The 25,757-nt window shown below is 38.4% G+C and overlaps 1 protein-coding gene across 2 annotated transcripts in view; it reads right to left on the reverse strand.

The window, feature by feature from the left end:
* Nucleotides 1–25,757, reverse strand: part of LOC106867384 (uncharacterized) — a 58,022-nt gene that overhangs the window by 25,960 nt on the left and 6,305 nt on the right. Inside the window, exon 2 of one of the 2 annotated variants that reach the window (XM_014912240.3) lies at nucleotides 1,854–1,913. The exons of the other annotated variant lie outside the window; for it this stretch is intronic. Coding sequence (XP_014767726.1) covers nucleotides 1,854–1,913 — 60 coding nt within the window. The remainder of the gene's footprint in view (nucleotides 1–1,853; nucleotides 1,914–25,757) is intronic. 2 annotated transcript variants of the gene reach the window in all.

Genomic DNA, 25,757 nt, shown 5'->3' on the forward strand with positions numbered 1-25,757 from the left:
TATATATATATATATATAGTGTGTGTGTGTGCGTGCGTGGTAATCCTTCGTTTTCACTCGACGAAACCAAAACAACAAGCGACTTTTTGTTTTGGTTTTTGATTACTAATCCCATCGAAGGATTATGTTATAATAAACAATTTCGGATTAAACTGTACCCGATTTCTCAATACTTAGGGTAGAATACAAATTTATTCTTTAACAAGAATAGTATTGACAGTGACTACATAGGACTCAATAATAATAATAATAAAAGAGTAAAATTGATAATTTTTCAGATTAACACCCGCACGATTACCTAACCCTAACACCGTAACCGTAATACTAATCCTAACCCTAACCGTAACCCTAACACCCTAGTGAAAATCGTGCGGGTGTTAAAAAATTACCGTAAAATTGATTAATTTATTAACAAATCAATTAATAATTAATAATTTTGCCAAGTAGTTCGGTACGTTAAAATAACCTTTTTAGGTAAAATTATACAAATATTCTATAATTATAAACATAATTATAATCAGGGGTCAGCTAATTGCTGTTACTGTCTGGGAGATCTCTATGGTAGCAGAAAGGGCATTTTAACCCCTATTTCTAAATTCGGTGGGTGGCGAAGCAATTAGCTGACCTCTGATTATAATTGTTTATAATTACAGAATATTTGTGTATATATATATATATATATATACACACACACACACACATACACGTGTATAAAGAATGAAGTACAAAGCGGATAATGCAGGCTTAGATATACGAAATCTGAGGATTTAGGGGGGAAAAAGTATAAGAGATGGTCATAAATGGAGCATCTTTTATTGTAGGTCTGCTTGGTACGGATCGACAGTGAACGCAAGAACATTAACAAATAAAACATATACAAATATAAACAAATTTTGTCTATACATTTCATCAAAATATATCTTGTCGTACTAACGATTATAAATTAAACGTATTACACACACACAAATATGTGTGTATATATATATATATTAATAAATCATAGGGCAGCAAAACAATTTTAGAAATTTTATTTACCACCAGTGGTCCAGCGAGAATAAAAATTAGTCAATAGACTATATGGTAGAGATGGACTATATGTAATCTGAACCTTTCCCCCCCTTATTTATTAATCTTTTTTTACGGAATCCCACGTTTTAGGCTTTGGAGATTACGATTCTGAAAAAAAAATTTTTGAAAAATTTCAATTCCTCCCCCCCACCAAGCAGGCTATTTACATGCTAGAAATAACAGCCATCTCACAAAACTAGTGTTAGGGTTAGGTTTAGGGTTAGGGTTAGGGTCAGGGTTTGAGTTAGGGTTAGGTTTACCCTGTGGATCTATATAAAAACCGGGGGGGGGGGGGGAGATCGAAATTTTGAAATTGAGATTTTTGAAAATTTTTTTCCAGAATCGGATTCTCCATGGTCTGAAACATAAGATTCCGTAAAAAAAACAAAATTTAAAAGTGGGGGTATACCCAGATTACATATACTCCATCTCCACCGACTATATATTCATTTAAAATACAGAGATGCCTATAATAGGACATCTAACCCGCTAGAAAGAGCAGCAAAAAAACTCTATACCACAAAAATAGGGATAATAGCTTGAAACCATGGTACGGAAAATAGATTAGTAAATGTTTTTATTTTTCATTCCCTTTCGAAATTATCCCTATTTTTGTGGTATAGAGTTTTTTGCTGCTCTTTCTAGCGGGTTAGATGTCCTATTATAGGCACCTCTGTATTTTAAATGAATATATATATATATATATATATATATATATAAGACAGAATATTCATACGAGGTATGGGACAATAAAAAAAATGTAAGGAAAGTAAGCGAAAACTTGCCTGGCTTTTTCACACGGAAGAAAGCAACGGCCGTATTTTTACACATCTGCATTCGGCTTACTACGTCGTTGCCAATTGAACGAGAGAAAGAGACACAATATATGAATGAATATCTTAGCTAAACAAGCGTACAGGCCGTACGAAAACGGAAAACTGAATGAGTGGGATATAATCAAACAAGCTTGAATGAAACATCAGCAGTTGCGTGCGCAGCAGCAGCAAAAACCAATGAGAGAGGGGGAATCAAACAAGCACACATATATATATGGGTAGTAGGAAGAGGAGGACTGAACGAACAAGCACAGACAAATAGTTTTATCGCCGCCCACACACAAAACAAAGACCGGCTCATAACCCGGTCGCTTGACGTGCTAGAAACAGCAGTTGAATTTTCATCAAATGGTGTCTTGAGGAAAAGTAATTTTCTTTTTTTTTTTTTATGTTTGAGTCAGGAGAATGATAGTGCCTGTGACCCTCAAAAAGCATCTAAAATTGATGGGACAGAGGTATAATCTATAAACTATGGTAAGACGCTTGCTTCCCAACTACAAGGTTTCGGGTTCAGTCCCATTGCGTAGTACCTAAGGTTGTCAACTCACCGTCCCGGGTCGACCAAAGCCTTATGGGTGGATTTAGAAGACGGAAATTGAAAGAAGCCTGCCGTGCGTGTGTGCGTGCGTGTCCCATACCACTGCTTGAGAACCGGTGTTGGTTTGTTTACGCCGGCAAAAGAGCCCATCAGAACCAGTGACGGGCTTAAAAACAGGTACTGGGATCGATTTATGTTCGACGAAATTATTTAAAGCGGTGTCACAGTCCAATGACCGAAACAACTAAAAGACAATAGCGCCAGGTGGTAGTATTAAACCGAGCGACGGATGAAGTCAACCGTCAAAGCGGGACCATGGTAGGATTTGAACTCGGGATGAAAAGAACCGAAACAAAGAACCACAATGTATCAAGTCCAATTATCGTACATTTCCGACCACCCATTGCGGTGGACTGATCTGTTATCTTTTATTGGTTTTAGTCATTAGTTTGCGGCCATGCTAGGGCACCGCCTTAGAGAATTTTTAGTCGAATGAATCGACCACACCAGTTATTTTTTTTTTTAAGCCTGGTACTTAATCCCATCGGTCTCTTTTACCGAACCGCTATGTTACAGGGACGTAAACACCACACCAACACCGGTTGTCAAGTGGTGTGTGTGTGTGTGAAAACACAGACGCGCGCGCGCGCGCACACACACACACACACACACACGCGCGTATACATCGGGCTTCTTTCACTTTCCGTCTACCAAATCCACTCACAAGGTTTTTGTCGACTCGAAGCTATAGTTGAAGATACTTGCCGAATGTACCATACAATGGGGCCGACACTTATCCTCTTTGTTTTTTTTTTTGCCCCTGAAAGGACGAAAGACGAAGTTGGTAACCTCGGTGAAATTTGAACTTAGAACACAGTGAAAAAAATCGGGACATATAGCACGAAGCTTGTTTCAATGACTTGAGTTAGGACTGAACACACTGGTTAATGTAGTCCTACACACAAATGACACGATTTACAGACGGATACACCGTCTTAACAAAGAACAATATGACATGTCACAACCAGAACGTCTTTAACATTATGCCTGCTCAGAGACGATATTCAACAACAGCTGGCTTGAAATAGCTCCCAAATTTCCCTCAAAAGACACCCAACCATCTTAAAAAGAGAAATTAGAGTTTGGAACATAGGTTTGATAATTAAAATTTCTATTTAATTTGCAAAATACTATTACTACTTACGGTGGGGTATAACAATTTTAATGTTCTTAGCTTTTGGTCACAACTGTATATACACTATACTTGAAATTACACCAGGATGGTCACAGATGGAACGTCTGTAATCTTAGGACTGCTCAGTCAGAGCTGACACGGTGCTGAACACTCTGCTAGAAACAGCAGCCAAGTTACCCTCAAACAGTACCTGAATACTACAAAGAAGACACATTGACTATATTGTATAAAGTACTATTCTATACTTGAAATGAAGGTGAGATGGTCATGGCAAGAACCTCCTTCAGCAAGAGTTTGTCTGATGAGGGCTGGTATGTGACTAAACAACAAAACAAACAAATTTAAGAAACATTAGCATTAACACAAGGATATCTAACAAACGATCATAGCTAAATAATCTGGTCTTTTGCTTCTTGTTGTATATATAAATATTTTAAATATGTGTTTTATCTTTCCATCAATCTAGCAATCACACCTACATATCAAGGTATATATCAACCGAATATATATGTCTACGTATCTATCTATACAGCCATGTAACGTACCTGCCAATTATATATCTATTCGTCTTTCTAGACATTTGTGTACGTCTCTTAACTATGAGGGAATTGTACATATCTCCTTATAACAGATTACCATGTACGTACATGCATAGGCAGGTACATATGAAAAGAGAGAGAGAAAGTGTCACAAACACAACTATTAATTTATATCTATACAGTCTTTATAATCTCACTGTGTGTGTGTGGGTGTAAATGTATATACACACACACACACATTTAGGTTCCTACTTGTAGGTCAGTTTGCCGATATATCTAACCAATATAGTTATTTAATCATGAATATATATTCTATGTTTATGTAGTCTTATATACTTGAATGTGTGTGTGTGTGTGTGTGTGTCTAACCAATCTGTCTATCCACTCAACCTTGTATATACCCAGCAATCTACACATACGTGCACAGCATCATTATCAAAAATTCGTTTTAATGTCCACATATCTATATCTGCCTCTATCTCTGATGCAAACATATATGCATGTATGTGTGTGTACATATATATACATATATATATATATATATATATATATATATATATATATATATATATATATATATATACCCACACACACAAAGAAGATCCATCAAGCCAAGTGAAATCGTAGTCATGGCAGATAAATGGTATCCTGCAACTGGCATGTAAAAGTACCCATTACACTCTTGGAGTGGTTGGTGTTAGGAAGGGCATCTAGCCATAGAAACCATGCCAAATCAGACTGGAGTCTGGTGCAGCCCCTCAGCTTACCAGCCCTGGTCAAACTATCCAACACTTGCCATCATGGACAACAGATGCTAAATGATGATGATGATGATGTGGGAACAACAATGGAATTTATAGGGAAACCAAAAATACACACATAGATGCAGATAAGCTCAACCCCTCATCAGGTGTCAATGAAATATCATCACAGTTTTGTCACTTTCAACAATATTGTTCAATTTGGTAGTGTAATGTAATATTGATATATATCAGCACTGGTATGTGGTTTTGGATTAAGTTTAACTGTGTGGTCCTTTGGTATCTGTTACTTATAATGTCATGTGAAGGAATTTGGTGGATGTTAACTTCAAGAAACGCTTTGCATGCATATGTATGTGTGCATTCACATGTGGTGATTTAGCCATGTTTGGTGTAGCCTATGCCCTCAGTACTAGACCATAACAGTATAAACACTGACATTCCTTGTTGATATTATAACTGATTATTCTGCACTTTATACACTCCTAGAATAAAAGGTATCCCATCCTTCACTTATAAAACAGATAGGGGTTGGTGGCAGGAAGAGCATGTGGTTGTAAAATCCAAACTCAAAATAAAGCTCTTGGGACATTAAATTATCTATGGACCTTTTGTTTACTACTTTATTCTGGTGCTCCACCTCCATAGTAATTCAATGTTTAACAGAAATTTTATAGATACTTCTTTTAAAATTCCTATTTGAATAACAAGTTCTATGCAAGATACTAAATTGTTGATTCCATGAGATTATTCCTCTTACCAAATGCCGCTAAGTCATTGTTTACTTTCCCTCAAAGAGAAAATAATTTCAATTAATCAAAAATTTATGCTGCTTGTAATTTAGTATACCTTCACACACAATATATGCAGAAATATAATAGGCAGAAACAAGAAAGAAAGAGAGAGAAGAAGGAGATAGAGCATTTTGCAAATGTACAACTTGCTGAAGGACTCGCTCACAGAGGCAGCTGCAGGTGACCTCTGACAGATGCGTAGAAGAGCATTGCTCTTCTTTCAAACACACAACTGTCATATACAACAGGGTTAAATATGTAAGGCGAATTTCCTATATAAATATTTATCTATGTCAGTATGACTTCTGTTCATCCAGTAAGTTAGATTTTGTAGGCAAGCTGATGATACTCTTTGCAAGCATTACACACACACACACACATATTTATATATACATGCAAACACAGAGCACATACATGGAATTCCAGAATAGTGTGTATTTACATAATACAAACAAATTTAATACAGTGTATGCTCATACACATTTGTATGCACATGTATGTGTGTGTGTATATATATATATATATATATATATATTATATATTATATATTCCATATTCTATATCCCACATTGGTTTTGCAGGAATATAAATAAAACATAAAAAACAGACAGGGCTGGAACTCTTTTAAACAAAATAATATATTCCTCTATACACAATCATACAACCCCCCCCTTTTTTAAATTTATTTTTACTCGCATATATATATATATATCAGTGCCCCTGGACTGATCGTTGCCAGTGCCCCTGGACTGGCTTGTGCGGGTGGCACATAAAAGACACCATTTCGAGCGTGGCCGTTTTCGTGCGGGTGACACGTAAAAGCACCCACTACACTCTCTGAGTGGTTGGCGTTAGGAAGGGCATCCAGCTGTAGAAACTCTGCCAAATCAGACTGGAGCCTGGTGTTGCCATCCGGTTTCACCAGTCCTCAGTCAAATCGTCCAACCCATGCTAGCATGGAAAGCGGACGTTAAACGATGATGATGATGATGATGATGATGATGTGTATGTATGTACACATGGGTATATAAGGTTTCATCTTTTTTATCTTCTCGATGCATGAAGAATGTACAAAGCAAGAAGGAATCTTGAAGTAGTGACATTGGTAGATCAGCAACTTTCAAGGAATAAACACTAATACAAACATATTCTTAGTGATCTCTCCTGTTTGCAGATACAAACGCATACACATTGTTGTACGCACACATGTATATCTGTTATCTTTTGCTTGCTTCAGTCATCGGTCCGTGGCCATGCCGGAGCACCACCTCGAAGGGTTTAGTCAAACAAATCAACCTTAGTACTTGCTTTTTTTTTTGGAGTCTGTTACTTATTATTCTGCTGGTCTCCTAATTCCAAACCGCCAAGCTGTGGGGATGTAAACAAACCAGCATCGGTTGCCAAACAGTGGTGGTAGTGCTAGTGGCAGTGGTTGGACGGAGACACACACATACAATGACACACACCTAAGAGTGTGGTTTTTTATTTAGCTTCTGTCAACAATATCTGCTCACAAGGCTTTGGAAGGCACAGAACTGTAGTTTAAGACACTTACCCAAGGTGCCACAGTGGGACTGAACCTGAAACCTTGTGGCTGGGAAGTGAACTTCTTAAACACACAGACATGCCTGTGTCATTTATATATATACATACATACATACATACATATATACACACACACACACACACAGATCGCAGTATTCATGATATTGACCAGACTAGCACATGTAGTTATACATCACTGGTCACAATGCGCTTTGCATTGTTTCTCCTTCAAATGATGCCACCCTGCTGGCTAGGCAAACAGGCCAACATACCCCATGACTGGCAGACTCCCTGATAGGCTCCCATTACAACTGAGTGAACTGGAGCAATGTGAAATGAAGTGCTTTGCTCAAGAACACAATGTACTACCTGGTCCAGGAATGGAACTCACGATCTAACAATCTTGAGTGCAACACCTAACCACTAGGCCATACATCTTCACACACGCACATGATAATGGATTCTCCCTTTGGAATGATGTATGACTGTTCAGTCGGTCGAACTACTGAATATCCTCCCCAATGAATTATCTTACATGTAGGTGAGTTTCTACAGATAGGAACACCCTGAATGTAATTCTCAAACTGAAACAGTGTAATACTAATAAAATACATCAGACGACTTTCTAAACAACTTCCATCAACTCAATTCCCTGGCAAGGCTTGGATCAATCTGGGACACGATAAAAAATACTCTTGCCAATGAAACCATGCAACGGGACTGAACCCGAGAAAAAATTGATGGTGAAAGCAATGTCTTAATTGCACAACAATCTCTGTATTCCACCGCAGAATGAGTTTATATGGGTGTGGATGTGCATGAACTTGTCTGGTTATGTAAATATGCCTTTGTATCCGCTGAAGCAGAAATTTGTTAAAATATAACTACTAGTGTTGATATTATTGAGCAAAACACACAAAGGTGGATAGCCTGCATCCAATAACTGTAAACCAGTGAAAGAATTAAGACACACACACACACACAGACACATCTGTTTATCAAACCAACCATCTGCTTCTCTATCTAATGTGTGTGTGTGTGTCTGTGTGAGTACATGCTAGGTAAAATTATGTACCCCACACCCAAAAGTTTTATGCAACTGCCATTGAGTGAAATCTTTAGGTATAGATTTTTAATCTAACTTAGTTTGGGTGAAACATGAATTGTCTTTTCAGGTGCCGGTACCACGTAAAAAGCACCTGTGTTAGTGCTGCGTAAATGCACCTGTAGTGTTGCTGTGTAAGTGTACCTGTGCTAGTAGCATGTAAAATGTGCCTAGCATACTCTTAAGTGATCGGCGTTAGGAAGGGCATCCAGTCATGGAAACCATGCCACAACAGAGAATTGGAGCCTGGACAACCAGCTAGTTCAGCTCCATGTCAAACTGTCCAACCCATGCCAATATGGAAAACGGAAGTTACATGATGAAGGAGATGACACACATGCATGATGGATGTTTTTCAGTTTCCTATTTCTTTATTGCCCACAGGGGGCTAAACATAGAGGGGACAAACAAAGGAATTAAGTCGATTACATCAACCCCAGTGTGTAACTGGTACTTATTTAATCGACCCTGAAAGGATGAAAGGCAAAGTCGACCTCGGCGGAATTTGAACTCAGAACATAGCGGCAGATGAAATACCGCTAAGCATTTTGCCAGGCGTGCTAACATTTCTGCCAGCTCGCCGAAAGATAGATGTCTTTCAGTTTCCATTTACCAAAACCACTTACAAGGCTTTGGTTGGCCCAAAGCTATTGTAGAAGGCACCTGCCCAAGGTGCCATACAGAAGAACTGACCCTGAAACCATGTGGTTGGGAAGCAAACTTCTTACCACAAAGCCATGGCTACATGTGATTTTTTAATTTTTTTTTTTTCAGGAATGCTTTTAATAAATGCCAACATCCCAGCTATCCCAAAGTAGCACATTATGCAATGTGTCTGTTATATAACGGAGATCAGTTAGAAAGAATCAACAGCATTTGAGTGATGGCCACGTTTATTGTGACATTGTGTCAAAACCCATTATAACACCTTCAACCGTTTGTCAACCTGACATTGAATGTTGTCAGGCCCGACTTCATATATGCAGAAAGTAAACAAAGCAAAAAAGCACTGCTATACATTTATAACAACAGCAGCACCACCGCCGCCACCACCACCACCACCAATACAATCACTACCAACACCAGTAATACAACCACTACCTCCACCCCCACACTAATACTATTACAGAAACTAATACTACCACAACTGTTGCTGCTACTACTACTACTACCACCACCACCACAACTTTTAACCATCACCACCAGCAATGTTACTACTACAACTACTACTTCTCCTCCTCCTACCCCTCCCCCTCCTCAATTATTTTCATTGGCATTCAGTCATTGCGTAGTGTCAGTCTATAATGCCATTCTAGTGATAATATATGTAGATACACACTGATATGCATACATACATACATACATATATATATACATACATACATACATACATACATACATACAGGGAGATTATCTACCAACACACATCCATATGCATACACACAAGCGAATATATGATCATATCACACACACACACAAAATCATAAATCTGCAGAATTACATCAATCTTCTACGTTGACCTCATCAGTCTGGGAGGAGCAGCAAAGGTCATGAGAATTGACCCACCTTCTCTGTCGAAATGATAATAATGATAATAATAATAATAATAATAATAATAATAATAATAATAATAATAAAGATCACATCTCTCCCTACCACTTCCCAAACAATTATTGAGAATTAATTTGAAAAAGTCAGCACAACTTGATATATGGTAAACTGGAAGTTTACACTTAGTCTAGTTGCTATCACACCACACCACAAGGCCACTAGTTACCTCCACCACCACCTTGTATACTCCCTTACAACTATTACCACTACACTCCTGTAACAACCACACAACTATGCCACTAAAGCTAGTAAACTGCTATTACACACATATACACACACACACTTCCAAGCCAGCAAAGGGTGATGTATGTGGAATGATTTGAAGCAGATTTGGCTGCTATTAATCTAACAGGTTCTATAGGCTCCACATGTTGGCTCGGGGTCAAAATTAATTTCTTAATGTTATTAGTACAGATGTTTTAACCTTTTAGTGTTTAAGCAGGCCATATCCGGCCCAAATATTCAACCTGTTCTATGTTCAAACTGGCCAGATCTCACTTCTCACACCTATCCTACAATGTCATTCTAATAATATACAATCACGCCATCAAAATCTCAGAGCTGCAAGATAATGCATGATTAATTGAAAACAGTGTGATTAAATTAGCATTACATTTGATACAGTAATCTGAATACAAAAATGTTAAAGATGGTGCATTATTGACTGAACAAAGGATTAGAGTAGAGGAGGATTATTGACTGGTTTACTGTGAAACTGGTATAGATAGAGTTCAATCTCAGCTGCAGTACTTCTAATATGTAAAATATATAGAAGGTCCACCAGAAGTTCTTGTCATTGTTATGGTGGGGGGATTTATGCGCCTCAATGGCCCCGAGAGTTATGCAGCAGAGTGTAAGCTCCTAGTAGGGATCCCATGCTGGACAGGTCAAGGGATGGAGGCTACACTGATAGAGACCATTCATACCCAGAGGTAAAAATGGGTTTATGTAGGGCCAATACCCTTAACTAGAAAAAAGCAAAGTTATAAAAATGCCAACGACATAGGCGTAGAAGTGGCTGTGTGGTAAGTAACTTGCTTACCAGCCACATGGTTCTGGGTTCAGTCCCACTGCGTGGCACCTTGGGCAAGTGTCTTCTACTAAAAGCCTCGGGCCGAACAAAGCCTTGTGAGTGGATTTGGTAGATGGAAACTGAAAGAAGCCCGTCGTATATATGTATGTGTGTATGTTTGTGTGTCTGTGTTTGTCCCCCAATATCGCTTGACAACCAATGCTGGTGTGTTTACGTCCCCGTAACTTAGCGGTTTGGCAAAAAGAGACCGATAGAATAAGTACAAGGCTTACAAAGAATAAGTCCTGCGGTAGATTTGCTTGACTAAAAAAAAAAGGCGGTGCTCCAGCATGGCCACAGTCAAATGACTGAAACAAGTAAAAGAGTAAAAGAGACACTTCAAACCTACAAGACCTGGGAGAGGAAGGGTTTTCCTCAGGGAAACATATGATGCAGGGCTTGACCAGGAACTCACAAGGGAGCTAGAAGTGAGAACACCCTAAAACTAGTGGAGACAGATACTGAGGTAGAGCAGAAAAAGCAGAGAAGACAGCCCTGATTTGTGACCAGGGGAGCAAACCTGTTGATGGCTTAAGCTCCAGAGAGAGAAATGGTTTTAAGTAAGTATAGAAGACACTTGCCTGATATACTAAGCAGGGAGATTGAAGTCGAAACAACTTGGTTGCAAAACAAATTTATTAATCAAACAGCCATCGTTTGTAGATATCTAATTAATATAGTTGTTTTGGAACTGGTAATAAACACCTATACATTAGTTATACTTTAAATCAGGAAGTTCCAAACCACTGGACCATTTTCGTTAATGGCTTGTATTTATTTATTTTTTTTCCATTGCCATACTCAAGATAAATAATGTATATACCTTTGTTGTTGACATAAAAACTGTCTACATTTAAATATTGGATGACAAGGAAGGCTGGGGCGAAGTGGGGGTAAGAAGAACTGCGTAAAAGATTTTTGTTTTGTCATTTGAAAGTAAAAAATATCCAAGTTTATAGATTTTATGACTTATCTGATACTCTTTTACTTGTTTCAGTCATTTGACTGCGGCCATACTGGAGCACCGCTTTTAGTTGAGCAAATCGACCCCAGGACTTATTCTTTGTAAGCCTAGTACTTATTTTATCGGTCTCTTTTTGCCAAACTGCTAAATTACGGGGACGTAAACACACCAGCATCGGTTGTCAATCGATGGTGGAGGGGACAAACATAGACACACAAACACACATACACACATATATATATATATATATATATATATATATATATATATATATATATACATATATACGACTGGCTTCTTTCAGTTTCCGTCTACCAAATCCACTCACAAGGCTTTGGTCGGCCCGAGGTTATAGTGGAAGACACTTGCCCAAGGTGCCACGCAGTGGGACTGAACCCGGAACCACGTGGTTGGTAAGCAAGCTTTCTTCTTTTTTTTTTTATCATAAATCAGAATGTCTTCTGTGATTTGAGTGGGTTTCATTTCTAGTTTTTTAGATGTCATTTAGAAGACGAAGGAATAAGGGGACGAATGAGTTAGGAGGGGGGTGAAGATGTGACGAGAGGCAGAGAAGAGAGACGGAGGGAAGAGACGGAGAAGAGAGATGGAGAAGAGGGGAGAGATGAAGAAGAGGGGAGGGACGAAGAAATTGGGCGATGGGGAAGAAGACAGAAGAGGAAGAATAAGACATGTTAAATATGGTGTCATCTAGTTTGAATGGAAACACACTAAATATGGTAATGAAATAGAGAGAAAAGGAGGTGATGATGATGATGATTGTGGTAGTGATGGGCGGGTGGGGAGCGGTGATGACTATTTAATGACTAGTTGGTATTTCATATACTTACACAGCTCCCTAATTATCAGTAATCTTAATCTGATCATTTTCATCAGTATTCTAGACTTAAACAAAAAAACAAATAAATAAAATATAAAAATATCTCAGTTCACCATCACCATCACCATCACTACTATTACTACTGAGTAGGTGGATGGGTTTCTGCATGGTCAGCTGACCTGCTAGAAATAACAGCTAAATCTATTTCAAACCATGCACCGTGGGGTAGGCTTTTAAAGGATAACATAATCTGGCATATATTTGGAAAGACAAGATGGTCATGGTTGGGACACATTTGACCATAGTTCTGCTTGATCAAAAGGCTCACTTTTACTACTAACGATCTTCAACGGTGCTGTTAGCGCCCCACTGGCACGGGTGCCAGTCATCGAATTTGGTTCAATTTTGGTTGGAGCATGGAAACGCTTCACAGTATTTAAATAAGGCAGCGGGATGGCAGAATCGTTAGCATGCCAGGCAAAATCTCGTTAAGCATATTGTCTGTCTTTACATTCTGAGTTCAAATTCTGCTGAGGTCGAATTTGCCTTTTGTCCTTATGGGGGTTGATAGATAAGTACCAGTGGTGCACGGGGTTCGATATAATCAACTTAGCAGATCTGTGAACAGAGACATTCCAGCCATGACCATTCCATCTCTTGGATTATATTATCTAACATGTCCTTGCATTACTGAATATGATGTCCTGTTCAATGTTGTAGTTTCTCCTCTCCTGGTGGTGCACTTCTAGTAATTATAGATAACGAAACATACACACACACACATGCACAATGACAACAAAGTGGGAGGTCAATCCACAACAGACGGAGGGCATAGGGATGGCCAGTAGAGCCTCTTAGCCACCAAACATTTCTATGTTCTTTTCCATCTACCTAGCAACACACACACACACACACTGATGGTATTAGGGTCAGGAATAAACCCCCAAATTATAAGCGGAATTAATAAGTAATACCTAAGCTGATTTACATATATACAACGATATGTATGTATATATATATGTGTGTAGATATGCATACAACAACACATAGAGAAAATACATAAGCAGACATTCACAAACACACACACACACACACACACACACACACATGTATGGTATTGTCAATGCAGAGATAAAGACAGCAAATCATCCAACATTATTAATCCTCTTAGGTCTGTGATAATGATGGTGATGGTTTGAAGCTGTTCAGTGGTGCACTAAATAAGGTTTTAAATGTTCTGATTTCACGTCTGACCTTATGGTGACATTGCTCTTTTACTGCTCCACTGTTAATAAAACAAGCTAAGTATTGTGTGTTCCAAGAGGGAAAGTACAATTCTAACAACCATATAGTGCCCGGACAAAATCATAGATATCTAGTGAGGAAAAAAAAAAAAAAAGTTAGGAGGAGTGGCTGTATGGTAAGTAGCTTGCTTACCAACCACATGGTTCCGGGTTCATTCCCACTGCGTGGCACCTTGGGCAAGTGTCTTTTACTATAGCCTCGGGCCGACCAAAGCCTTGTGAGTGGATTTGGTAGATGGAAACTGAAAGAAGCCTGTCGTATATATATATATATATATATGTATGTATGTATGTATGTGTGCGTCAGTGTTTGTCCCCCCAACATCGCTTGACAACCGATGCTGGTGTGTTTATGTCTCTGTAACTTAGCGGTTTGGCAAAAGAGACCGATAGAATAAGTACTAGGCTTCCAACGATGCCAATCTGCTGAAGAACAATTTACCAGAAAGTCTCAGTACCCCTCCTTGCATAAACCAAAGTGTCCTTTTTTTTTTCTTTTTCGTAATTATCATATTAGGCATAGCTGTAATATCAGAATTTAAGAAGTTTGCTTCCCCACCACATGGTTATTTAGAAGAAAGTGAAGGTAGTTGACAGGAAGGACATCCAGCCGTACAAAAAAAAAAAAAAAAAAAAAAAAATTCTGCTGACAAATTCCACCTGGCTCAATACAAACATGGGAAAGTGGATATTAAAATAATGATGATGATGATGATACCATGACTATGCTAATGTTCTCTAAATTGAATGTAAATATCTTTACATAGTTAAGTGACGCATCTAAGAGAAAACAGATGCAAAACCTGTTCTTCTGAAAGTCAATCTCAACAGCTGCTGCAACAATGTGCAAAAATGAGATACAGTTTATTTAATATATCAAATTGCATTCCAACTTATAATTTACTTCCTTGCTCGAGAGTGTTGTTATTTTATCCTTCGGCCGGTCCTCTTCTGGCCAGGCCCATGATCAAAGATGTAGTTAAAACTGTCTTGCATTATATTCAGGTAAGGCAGTGAGCTGGCAGAATCATTAAAGCACTGAACAAAATGTTGCTGGGGTTGACTTTGCCATTCATTCTTTCAGGGTTGATAAAAGAAGTTACCATTTGATGGGAACATAGCTGTTATTACTAGTAGGTTGCTGAGTCGTTTAGAAGTTTTCTCATTAAATATAATTTCTATTTACTAGTAGAGTAGGTTGAAAGAAAAATCAGTAGTTGATACCCGAGTACTGAACAAAAGACAAGTAAATGCTTTGTTAGGTTGTTTGGGGTGTCAGTGTTCACTGGATCAACGGGGTAACTAATCGCAGCCAGATGTAAACCCTTGAGGAATAAACATATTTTTTTTTCGTAAAGAATTAAATTCAACTAAAGATATAGATATTACACGCTTCTCATATCTGTGGGGAGATTCAGAAAATTTTGTTCTGGTGCTTTCTATAAATCTTACTAATGGCAAAAAAATATTCAAAATTAGACATACAGACATCCATACATTCATATACAGACACACACATGCACACATGAGTGGTTGGCGTTAGGAAGGGCATCCAGCTGTAGAAACTCTGCCAAATCAGACTGGAGCCTGGTGTTGCCATCCGGTTTCACCAGTCCTCAGTCAAATCGTCCAACCCATGCTAGCATGGAAAGCGGACGTTAAACGATGATGATGATGATGATGATGATGATATATATATACACACACACACACTCACATATATATATACGATGGGCTTCTTTCAGTTTCCACCTACCAAATCCACTCACAAGGCTTTGGTTGGCCCGAGGCTATAGTAGAAGACACTTGCCCAAGGTTCCATGCAGTGGGACTGAACCCAGAACAATGTGGTTGGTAAGCAAGCTTATTACCACACAGCCATGCTTGCACCTGTATGTAAATGAAATTAAAGAAACATACATTTATATAATGACATCATGATTATGCTAATGTTCTCTAAATTGAAACATTGAATGTAAATACCTCTACATCGTTAAATGACGTGTCTAAGAAAAAACAGATGTAAAACCTGTTCTTCTGAAAGTCAATCTCAACAGCTGCTGCAACAATGTGCAAAAATGAGATACAGTTTATTTAATATATCAAATTGCATTCCAACTTAGAATTTACTTCCTCGCTCAAGGGTAGTGTTGCTGTTTATCCTTCAGCCAGTCTTCTTCCCGACAGGCTTATGATCAAAGATGTAGTTGGAACCATCTTGCATTACATTCAGATAAGGCGGTGAACTGGCAGAATCATTAATGCACTGAATTCCACCGAGGTCGATTCATCCTTTTTTTGGGGGGGGGGGGGGTCGATCTAATCGACTGCCCCCCTCCCCCAAATTTTCGGGCTTTGTGCCTCAAGTAGAAAGGAATCGTTAATGCACTGAACAAAATGTCTAACAGCATCTCTTCGGGTTTTATGTACTGTGTACTGAGTTCAGATCGTGGAGGCGCAATGGCCCAGTGGTTAGGGCAGTGGACTCACGGCCATAGGATCGCGGTTTCGATTCCCAGACCGGCCGTTGTGAGTGTTTATTGAACGAAAACACCTAAAGTTCCACAAGGCTCCGGCAGGGGATGGTGGCGAACCCTGCGGTACTCTTTCACCACAACTTTCTCTCACTCTTACTTCCTGTTTCTGTTGTGCCTGTAATTCAAAGGGTCAGCCTTGTCACACTTTGTGTCACACTGAATATCCCCAAGAACTACGTTAAGGGAACACGTGTCTGTGGAGTGCTCAGCCACTTGCACCTTAATTTCACAAGCAGGCTGTTCCGTTGATCGGATCAACTGGAACCCTCGACGTCGTAAGCGACAGAGTGCCAATACCAACTGAGTTCAAATGCTACTGGGATCAACTTCATCTTTTATTGTTTCAGGGTTGATAAAATAAGTACCAGTTGAGCACTGGGGTTGATATAACTGACTTAACCCCATTCCCGAAATTACTGGTCTTGTTCCAAAATTTGAATCCAGCATATCAAATTGCCCTTCACTACATCATGCGCAAAAGTGGTGTTGTTTATCCTCGGGTCAGTCCTCCTCCCTATAGGGCTTAGATCTAAGACATTCTAGTTGAAACAGTCTTCTTGCCTTATAATTCAGGCACACAGCCTATTGGTTTCAAATTTTAGTACAAGGCCAGCAATTACGGAGGAGGGGGTAAGTCGATCCCAATGATTCCAGTGCTCAACTGGTACTTATTTTTCTCGACCCCCAAAAGGATGAAAGGCGAAGACAACCCCAGTGGAATTTGAACTCAGAATATAAAGATGGCACAAAATGCTGCCAAGCATTTTGCCCAGCCTGGTAACAATTCTACCAGATCGCATACCAAAGACTTTACCTAAAGTGTTCTTGCACTCTTAATACACCCCACCACATACATATATTGCACTCGCATTATATAAACAATATATATATATATATATATACATGTTATATATCTATTCCTGTATCTATATACATAATATATAACACATGCACACATCTTGTATACACACGCCCACACATAATGTTGAATATTATATATCAAACACGCTGTGTGTGACCAATGATGCATGTCGTACAACAGAAGGCTTAGTCATCAGCATATAAACGTTACTGACAATGCGGAAAATGGATGTACATTTAACGAACATACATGTGTATACATACATAATCATGTCCTTGATGGCATGGGTTGAATTATTATATGTACATATGTATGTGTGTGCATCTATATACATGTGTATGAATATATATATATATATATATATATATACAGGGGAGGTGGATGCTCAAAAGGTACGGGTTCTGGGTAAAAGAAAATACGAGATGAATAGTTATGATTTTATACAACATATTTCTCTCTCAGATTCACACACTTATTGCAGCAGTCCTTCAGTTTTTCTAAGCCCTGTAAAAGATCTCTGAAGGTTGGGCATCCAGCCAGGCCCCTTGCAATGCCCTCAAAGCCAGGAACTTTTCAGCACCCTCGTGTGTGTGTGTGTGTGTGTGTGTGTGTCTATATATATAAACACACACATGTATGTATGTGCATCCTGTTCATGTTCCATGCTGACATGTGTATATATCACTCACAGATATTCTATTACTTGTTTCAATCATTGCACTGTGGCCATGCTGGATCACATGAACTGCAGTACTTATTCTCTAAGTGAGGTACCTAGTCTATCGCTACAGTTTAGGTCAGGGGCGGGTAAACTTTTTAGTGCGGTGGGCAAAATTTCCAAAGACAAAGGTCTGCTGATGGATCACAAGTTCTAATTCTTATATTTGTGTAAATCTTGTATATATCTATGTATAATTTGATATACATTAATAAGGATAAGTTTAAGACGTTAAATTAACACCGCCACTCAATTTAGGATGTTTATATTACTTATAGGCGCAAGAGTGGCTGTGTGGTAAGTAGCTTGCTTACCAACCACATGGCTCCGGGTTCAGTCCCACTGCGTGGCACCTTGGGCAAGTGTCTTCTACTATAGCCTTGGGCCGACCAAAGCCTTGTGAGTGGATTTGGTAGACGGAAACTGAAAGAGGCCTGTCTTATATATGTGTATATATATATATATATATATATATATATATGTGTGTATATATATATATATATATATATATAAAGTGTAGTATATTGCCACTTAAGTGTGGCTGACCCCTAGGGGTGGATGTTACTGTTGCTTTTAGCCCCAGGAGGGGTAAGTCGATCCCAATGATTCCAGTGCTCAACTGGTACTTATTTTTCTCGACCCCCAAAAGGATGAAAGGCGAAGACAACCCCAGTGGAATTTGAACTCAGAATATAAAGATGGCACAAAATGCTGCCAAGCATTTTGCCCAGCCTGGTAACAGTTCTACCAGCCTCCTGGGGCTAAAAGCAACAGTAACATCCACCCCTAGGGGTCAGCCACACTTAAGTGGCAATATACTACACTTTATCGTGCAGTTACTGTTAATACTTCATTTAGAGAATTAACATTGCTTATATATATATATATATATATATATATATGTGTATGTTTGTCCCTCTAGCATTGCTTGACAACCGATACTGGTGTGTTTATGTCCCCGTCACTTAGCGGTTAGGCAAAAAGAGACCGATAGAATAAGTACTAGGCTTACAAAGAATAAGTCCCGGGGTCGATTTGCTTGACTAAAGGCGGTGCTCCAGCATGGCCACAGTCAAATGACTGAAACAAGTAAAAGAGTATGAGGTAATCTTATTTTCCAGCCAGAGTGTAGTTAGGTCTCAAGGGGGGGGGGGTACAAACCTAGCAATATGTTTTATAGAGAAAATAAAATTTCCATTCACATGGTAATTATGGGACGATTTTCGCAAATAGGCATACATATATTGTTTAAATTTCATAATTGAAAAATTTACTATAGTCTGTATATGCAAGTATACCAGCCTGCAGGTGCAATAAAATGGGCTTGCAGGTGCAATTGCGCCCGTGGGCGGGGGTTTCCCCACCCCTGGTTTAGGTGAACCAATAAGAGACAGAAACATTAACAAAGCAACACTGATTGTCAATCAGCAAGAAACAGACAGAAATACATATCGATGAAGTGCTTCAGCAAATTTCCTGTCCAAACAAATCCACTTGCAAGTTACTGGTTGGCCCAGGGTAAAGAGCCAGACACCTTTTTCATTGTGCTGCTCAGTAAGAATGAACCTGCAAACCATGTGGCTGCGAAATGAACTTTTTAACCAGCCACACATGCATGTATATATGTATGTATTATCAAATATATACAAGCACATTCGTTCACAATCTCCTTTCCTACACCTACTCAGAAATGGAAATACAGATTTTTTTTTTTCTTCCCCCACAAGGGGTGTGGTTAGAAACCAACTTATGACTAATAACAAAATAGTAGCAACAAAACATAACATAGATATGAAACCCCACTGACAATGATATGGGAGCGATGAAGAGATAGGGCCGATTCTGCAGTAGTTATACTGCTATTACTAATAATAGTATTACCACATGAGTATGTAAGGGTGTATCTATGTACATTATCTATTCACCTATCTATATATCCATCTCTCTCTCTCTCTCTTTTATATGTATATTTATATAAACACCTACACATACATGTGTGTGTGAGTGTGTGGTGTATGTGTATACATACATACATACATGAGTGTGTATATGTGTGTGTATATATATATAAACATACATGAGTGTGTGTGTGTGTAGATATATATATATATCATCATCATCATCATCATCGTTTAACATCCGCTTTCCATGCTAGCATGGGTTGGACGATTTGACTGAGGACTGGTGAAACCGGATGGCAACACCAGGCTCCAGTCTGATTTGGCAGAGTTTCTACAGCTGGATGCCCTTCCTGTGTATATATATATATATATATATATATATATATATATATATATGTATATATACACATACACACATACATAGACAAACACACACATATCCCCACAAACCTATGTATGCTTAGGGATGAACTTATTTTCAATAAATCTCAAGTACTAGGAAGGTGCCTGGCATGTAATATCTCACTTTACAGGCGGATGGGTGTTCTTTAGCCTCTGTTAGCATGCTATCTAGGTGAGAAATAACTTCTACTAGTGGAAAAAAGCTATAAGATCATGACATACTTTGCAACAATTCATTTTATAGGCAAGGCTAAAAAAAAAAAAAAAAAAACCCCAAAAACATAGGATGGATCTACACGCAAATTTCACCTCTATAATCAAATGACTGCATGAACTGCTCAATGGTTCAGGATCCTATTTATTACCTCCGCCAAGGAAGGAGTTTATGTTTGCATTGGCGTTGGTTTGTCCATCTCAAAAAGTTGTGAACGGTATTTGATGAAACTTACAGGAAAAGTTGGTAATGACACAAGGAACAGATGATGAAATTTTGGTAGTGATCCAGGAATTTTCATGAATTCTTGAAGGATTTTTCATTTGTTATATTTACTTTGCAGGAAGTATTACGTTACATTCTTTGATTATCTCCCTTCAAAACACGTTCATCATTTCCACGTAACCTATGGTGGCATTGCTGTTTCCAAAGTTTATTTTCGTTTCTCTATTAGCAATTTTACTCGCGTATCTATCTTGAAATGAGCTGCTTGGTGGAGGTCTGTGCTCTCTGAGTGCTTTCCTAGTTGCTATTAACTCCATTTTTTTTTGAAACACATAAATCTAAAATTGGTTTGATGTCTTATTGTAGACACAAACAGGCAACTAAATGAGATGCTGGGTCTTCTTATATTGAAATCAATAAGAGAATCTAGCACATGCATACACAAACACACACACAGCATCATCACCTTTATCATCTATATCATCTTCTTCCTCCTTATCATCATTAATAGGATCGTTTTAATGTCCATGCTTGCATGGTTGAGACAGAATTTGTCTGGAGCAGATTTCTACAGCAGGATGTTCTTCCTGTTGCCAAACCTCATTGGTTTCCAAGTAAGCTAATATTTCACCTAGTCCTTTGAACAGGAATAGCACAATGGCAAGACCATTGTGCTGTTTGTTTCTCTATGTAGGTGATTATATATATATATATATTTATTTATGTGTTTCAGCCAAGTGGCTGCGGTCATGCTGGTTAAAAAAAACAATAACAAAAAAACAAAAAAACAACAAAGTGAGGACGTGACATGGATAGTATTATTGGACGCTCAGGAAAGGAAAGAGAGAGTGTATGACGTTTCGGGCGTAGCCCTTCGTCGGAAAGATGGAAAGTTCGGAGAATGGAAGAACGGAGAAAGAGGAAAATGGTACCGATGCCCACGAGGTTACATGATATATATATATATATATATATATATCTTTTTCTCTCTCTCTCTCTCTATATATATATAAATATATATGCATCATATATATATATATATATATACATACATATATATATATAGATGTGTGTGTGTATGTGAGTGATTATATGTACATACACATACACACAGAGTCATATTCATGTGTTTAAGTAAACATATAATTAATCTTGCTGTGAAATTAAGTCCCAATGTTGAAGTCTGAAAGGATTTCAGCAGCTTGGATTTCTCACCTTTCAAACTGCCCAAAGGAAGCAGAGCCAAAAATACACACAATAAAAAACCCGTGAACTAGAACTCAGATAGAGCAATCTGTTGATAGTCTGTCCGTTAATAACCAGAGTATCAAGACAATGTTTTGATACTGTAACATATGTCTGCTTGTCTCTGAATAAATTTGCTTTTTAACACACACCCTTCCGCAACCGAGAGATGAGGTAACAAGATATATATATATATATATATAGAGAGAGAGTTTACCAATAATAATAATGTAAAAACTGACTCTGTAGATAAGCCAGAAATGTAAAAAAATGTCACCAGCAGGATTCGCAGATATTGATCGATTCCTGCTAAACATTTCAATACAACAGTCGAAGATTTCCATAGAAACGAATGTACAATTAATTAACAATGCACATCATAAAAGCAATTAAATGTTGACTACAATTAATTATTTATACAGATTAATTACTACCAATCAATACTAACTAAATGAAACAGGCACCGTTTTAATTAGTTTCCTGTTATTGATACTACTACTACTACCATTATTATTATTATTATTATTATTATTATTATTATTGTTACTAAGGTGGTGAGCTAGTAAAACCATTAACACACTGGACAAAATGCTTTCCTGGATTTCATCTGGTATACTCTTTTACTTGTTTCAGTCATTTGACTGCGGCCATGCTGGAGCACCACCTTTTAGTCGAGCAAATCGACCCCAGGACTTATTCTTTGTAAGCCTAGTACTTATTCTATCGGTCTCTTTTGCCGAACCGATAAGTTACGGGGACATATACGCACCAGCATCGGTTGTCAAGCGATGTTGGGGGGGACAAACACAGACACACAAACATATACACACGCATACACACATATATATATATATAGATATATATACATATATACGATGGGCTTCTTTCAGTTTCCATCTACCAAATCCACTCACAAGGCTTTGGTCGGCCCGAGGCTATAGTAGAAGACACTTGCCCAAGGTGCCACACAGTTGGGAATGAACCCGGAACCATGTGGTTGGTAAACAAGCTACTTACCACACAGCCTCTCCTGCACCTATGCTAATTTATTTAAATATTTGGCTGAGTTCAAATTCCACCCAGCTCTACTTTGTCTTTCATCCCTTCAGGTCGATTTAATAAGTACCAGTCAACTATTTAGGTCTTTGTAATTGACTTCCCCTTCCATTTAAAAACTGCTGGCTTTGTGCTAAAGTTTGAAACCATTATTATCATCATCATCCTCATTATTATTATTATTATAGATGGGGTTGGTCAAGAAATTTGGACACTGCTGAGCAGAACCCAGAATGGTTTGGGCAAAGCAATTAAAGCAGAGGATAATTTTTAAAAAAGGGGGTGAGCTGGCAGAATCGTTAGCACGCTGGGCGAAATGCTTAGCGGTATTTCATCTGCCGTTACGTTCTGAGTTCAAATTCCACTGAGGTCGACTTTGCCTTTCATCCTTTCGGGGTCGATAAATTAAGTACCAGGTGAGTACTGGCGTCGATGTAATCGACTATCCCCCTCCCCCAAATTTCAGGCCTTGTGCTTGTAGTAGAAAGGAGTACTACTATTATAATTAGTATTGAGTGAGAGAGAGAGCAATGCATGCCATCGAAGTGTCACTCGGGTGTCTAATACATGGTCTGATCAATAAGTATCCGGACTGTTGCCATAGTAACAATGCTAAAGCATGCAGAGTAAGGCCGCTTGGCACAGACTGACCTTGGACACTGCTGTTCATGCACACTAAGTTTTAACGTTCTAATTGACTACCCACCCCACCCCACCAAATTTCAGGTCTTGTGCCTATAGTGGAAAGGATTATTATTATTATTATTATTTAGACAGTGAGTGTGTATAAACAGATTGAATCCTTGTTTCTCTGGGATAGGTCAAGTGACGTAGACATCTGATGAGATCCAAATAAAATAAATAAATAAATTTGGCATGTTTCTGTGTCTCCATGTACTTAAGTCTCCATGTACTTATGTCTCCATGTACTTATGTCTCCATGTACTTATGTCTCTTTGCATACATATTGGGGTCTGTCTCCCCATATATTTTATCTGCTTAGCCTTTTTAGAGCTCAACATACAACATGTTAACAGTAACTTAAACATGTATGTACATTTATATCACCACATCATTCTATTTAGTTTCATAATGCTATAGTCATAATTTTGTGGAGGCGCAATGGCCCAGTAGTTAGGGCAATGGACTCGCGGTCGGAGGATCATGGATTCGATTCCCAGACCGGGTGTTGTGTGTGTTTATTGAGCGAAAACACCTAAAGCTCCACGAGGCTCCGGCAGGGGGTGGTGGCGACCCCTGTTGTACTCTTTCGCCCCAACTTTCTCTCACTTTTTCTTCCTGTTTCTTGAGTAACACTGCGATGGACTGGCATCACATCCAGCTGGGGGGAAACACATACGCCATAGAAACTGGGCCCATGAGCCTGGCTAGGCTTGAAAAGTCATAATTTTATCCCTGCTTTTCATGCCAGTATAGGTTGGACAGTTTGACAGGATCAAATGTGCGAGATAGACACACAGACATATAGTAAGTTAGTCTTAACAGGTAATACCTAGTATAATTGTAAATAATGTAAATAATCCCCTCTTCTGTAAGCCACCTGTCCGTCTGTCATACTTTAATTTCCCATCACCTGGCATAAGGCCACCTCCTTTGAAGCTATACCTCGTCAGTTGAGGATCTGGTCTTGTAAGTTACTCGATGAGCTCACAAGTGCCAGGGTCATGCAAAAAGCATCCAGTACACACTGTAAAGTGGTTTGCACATTAAGAAGGATATCCAGCTACAAAAACCATGACATTAGGGTTTGACGCAGTCCTATGCCTCACTGGGCTCTAATTGAACCATCCAAACCCAGCCAGCATGAAAAACGGATGTTAAATAATGATGATGATGATGAAGATTTTTAACACTCAAAATATTACACATGTTAGCATTAACTTACTAAATGTTTGATAGAAATTCATGAAATATAATCATGTGCCATTGCCATAAAAAAAATGGTGAGTTATGTTTTGTAGTAGGTAATTCTTCAAAGAAACGATAAGTAGAGAACTTTGAATGATGTTATGTGCTTGATCATCCCAGTCTAAGTATAAGCATATATGTGGTGAAATAGAACCTAACGTACTTAATGTAATGATTTAAAAAAATCTCTTAATTAAAATTACACCTAGAGAGAAGAAAAAGAAAGAAAAAATTCATTAGTTTTAATGATTAAGGATGGGCAGAGATGGGAACTTTGAATTAAAAAATTAAACGAGGAGGAGGGAAGCACTGGAGGAGTTAATGTAGAGTTTTGCTTGATAACGATTTCTTTAATTTGCCATGGGGGCATCAGATGAGAGGAATATTACACGGACTGCTTACAGTTTGTGTGGGTGTTTACATGGAAGATGAAGGAAAAGGAGGAGACGATGAAGTAAGATAAAAGTATACAGAATATGCAAAGTATGTGAACACATG

This window comes from Octopus bimaculoides, chromosome 11 (assembly GCF_046866305.1).
Source record: "Octopus bimaculoides isolate indiv1 chromosome 11, ASM4686630v1, whole genome shotgun sequence".
In the NCBI taxonomy this organism is placed as follows: Eukaryota; Metazoa; Mollusca; class Cephalopoda; order Octopoda; family Octopodidae; genus Octopus; species Octopus bimaculoides.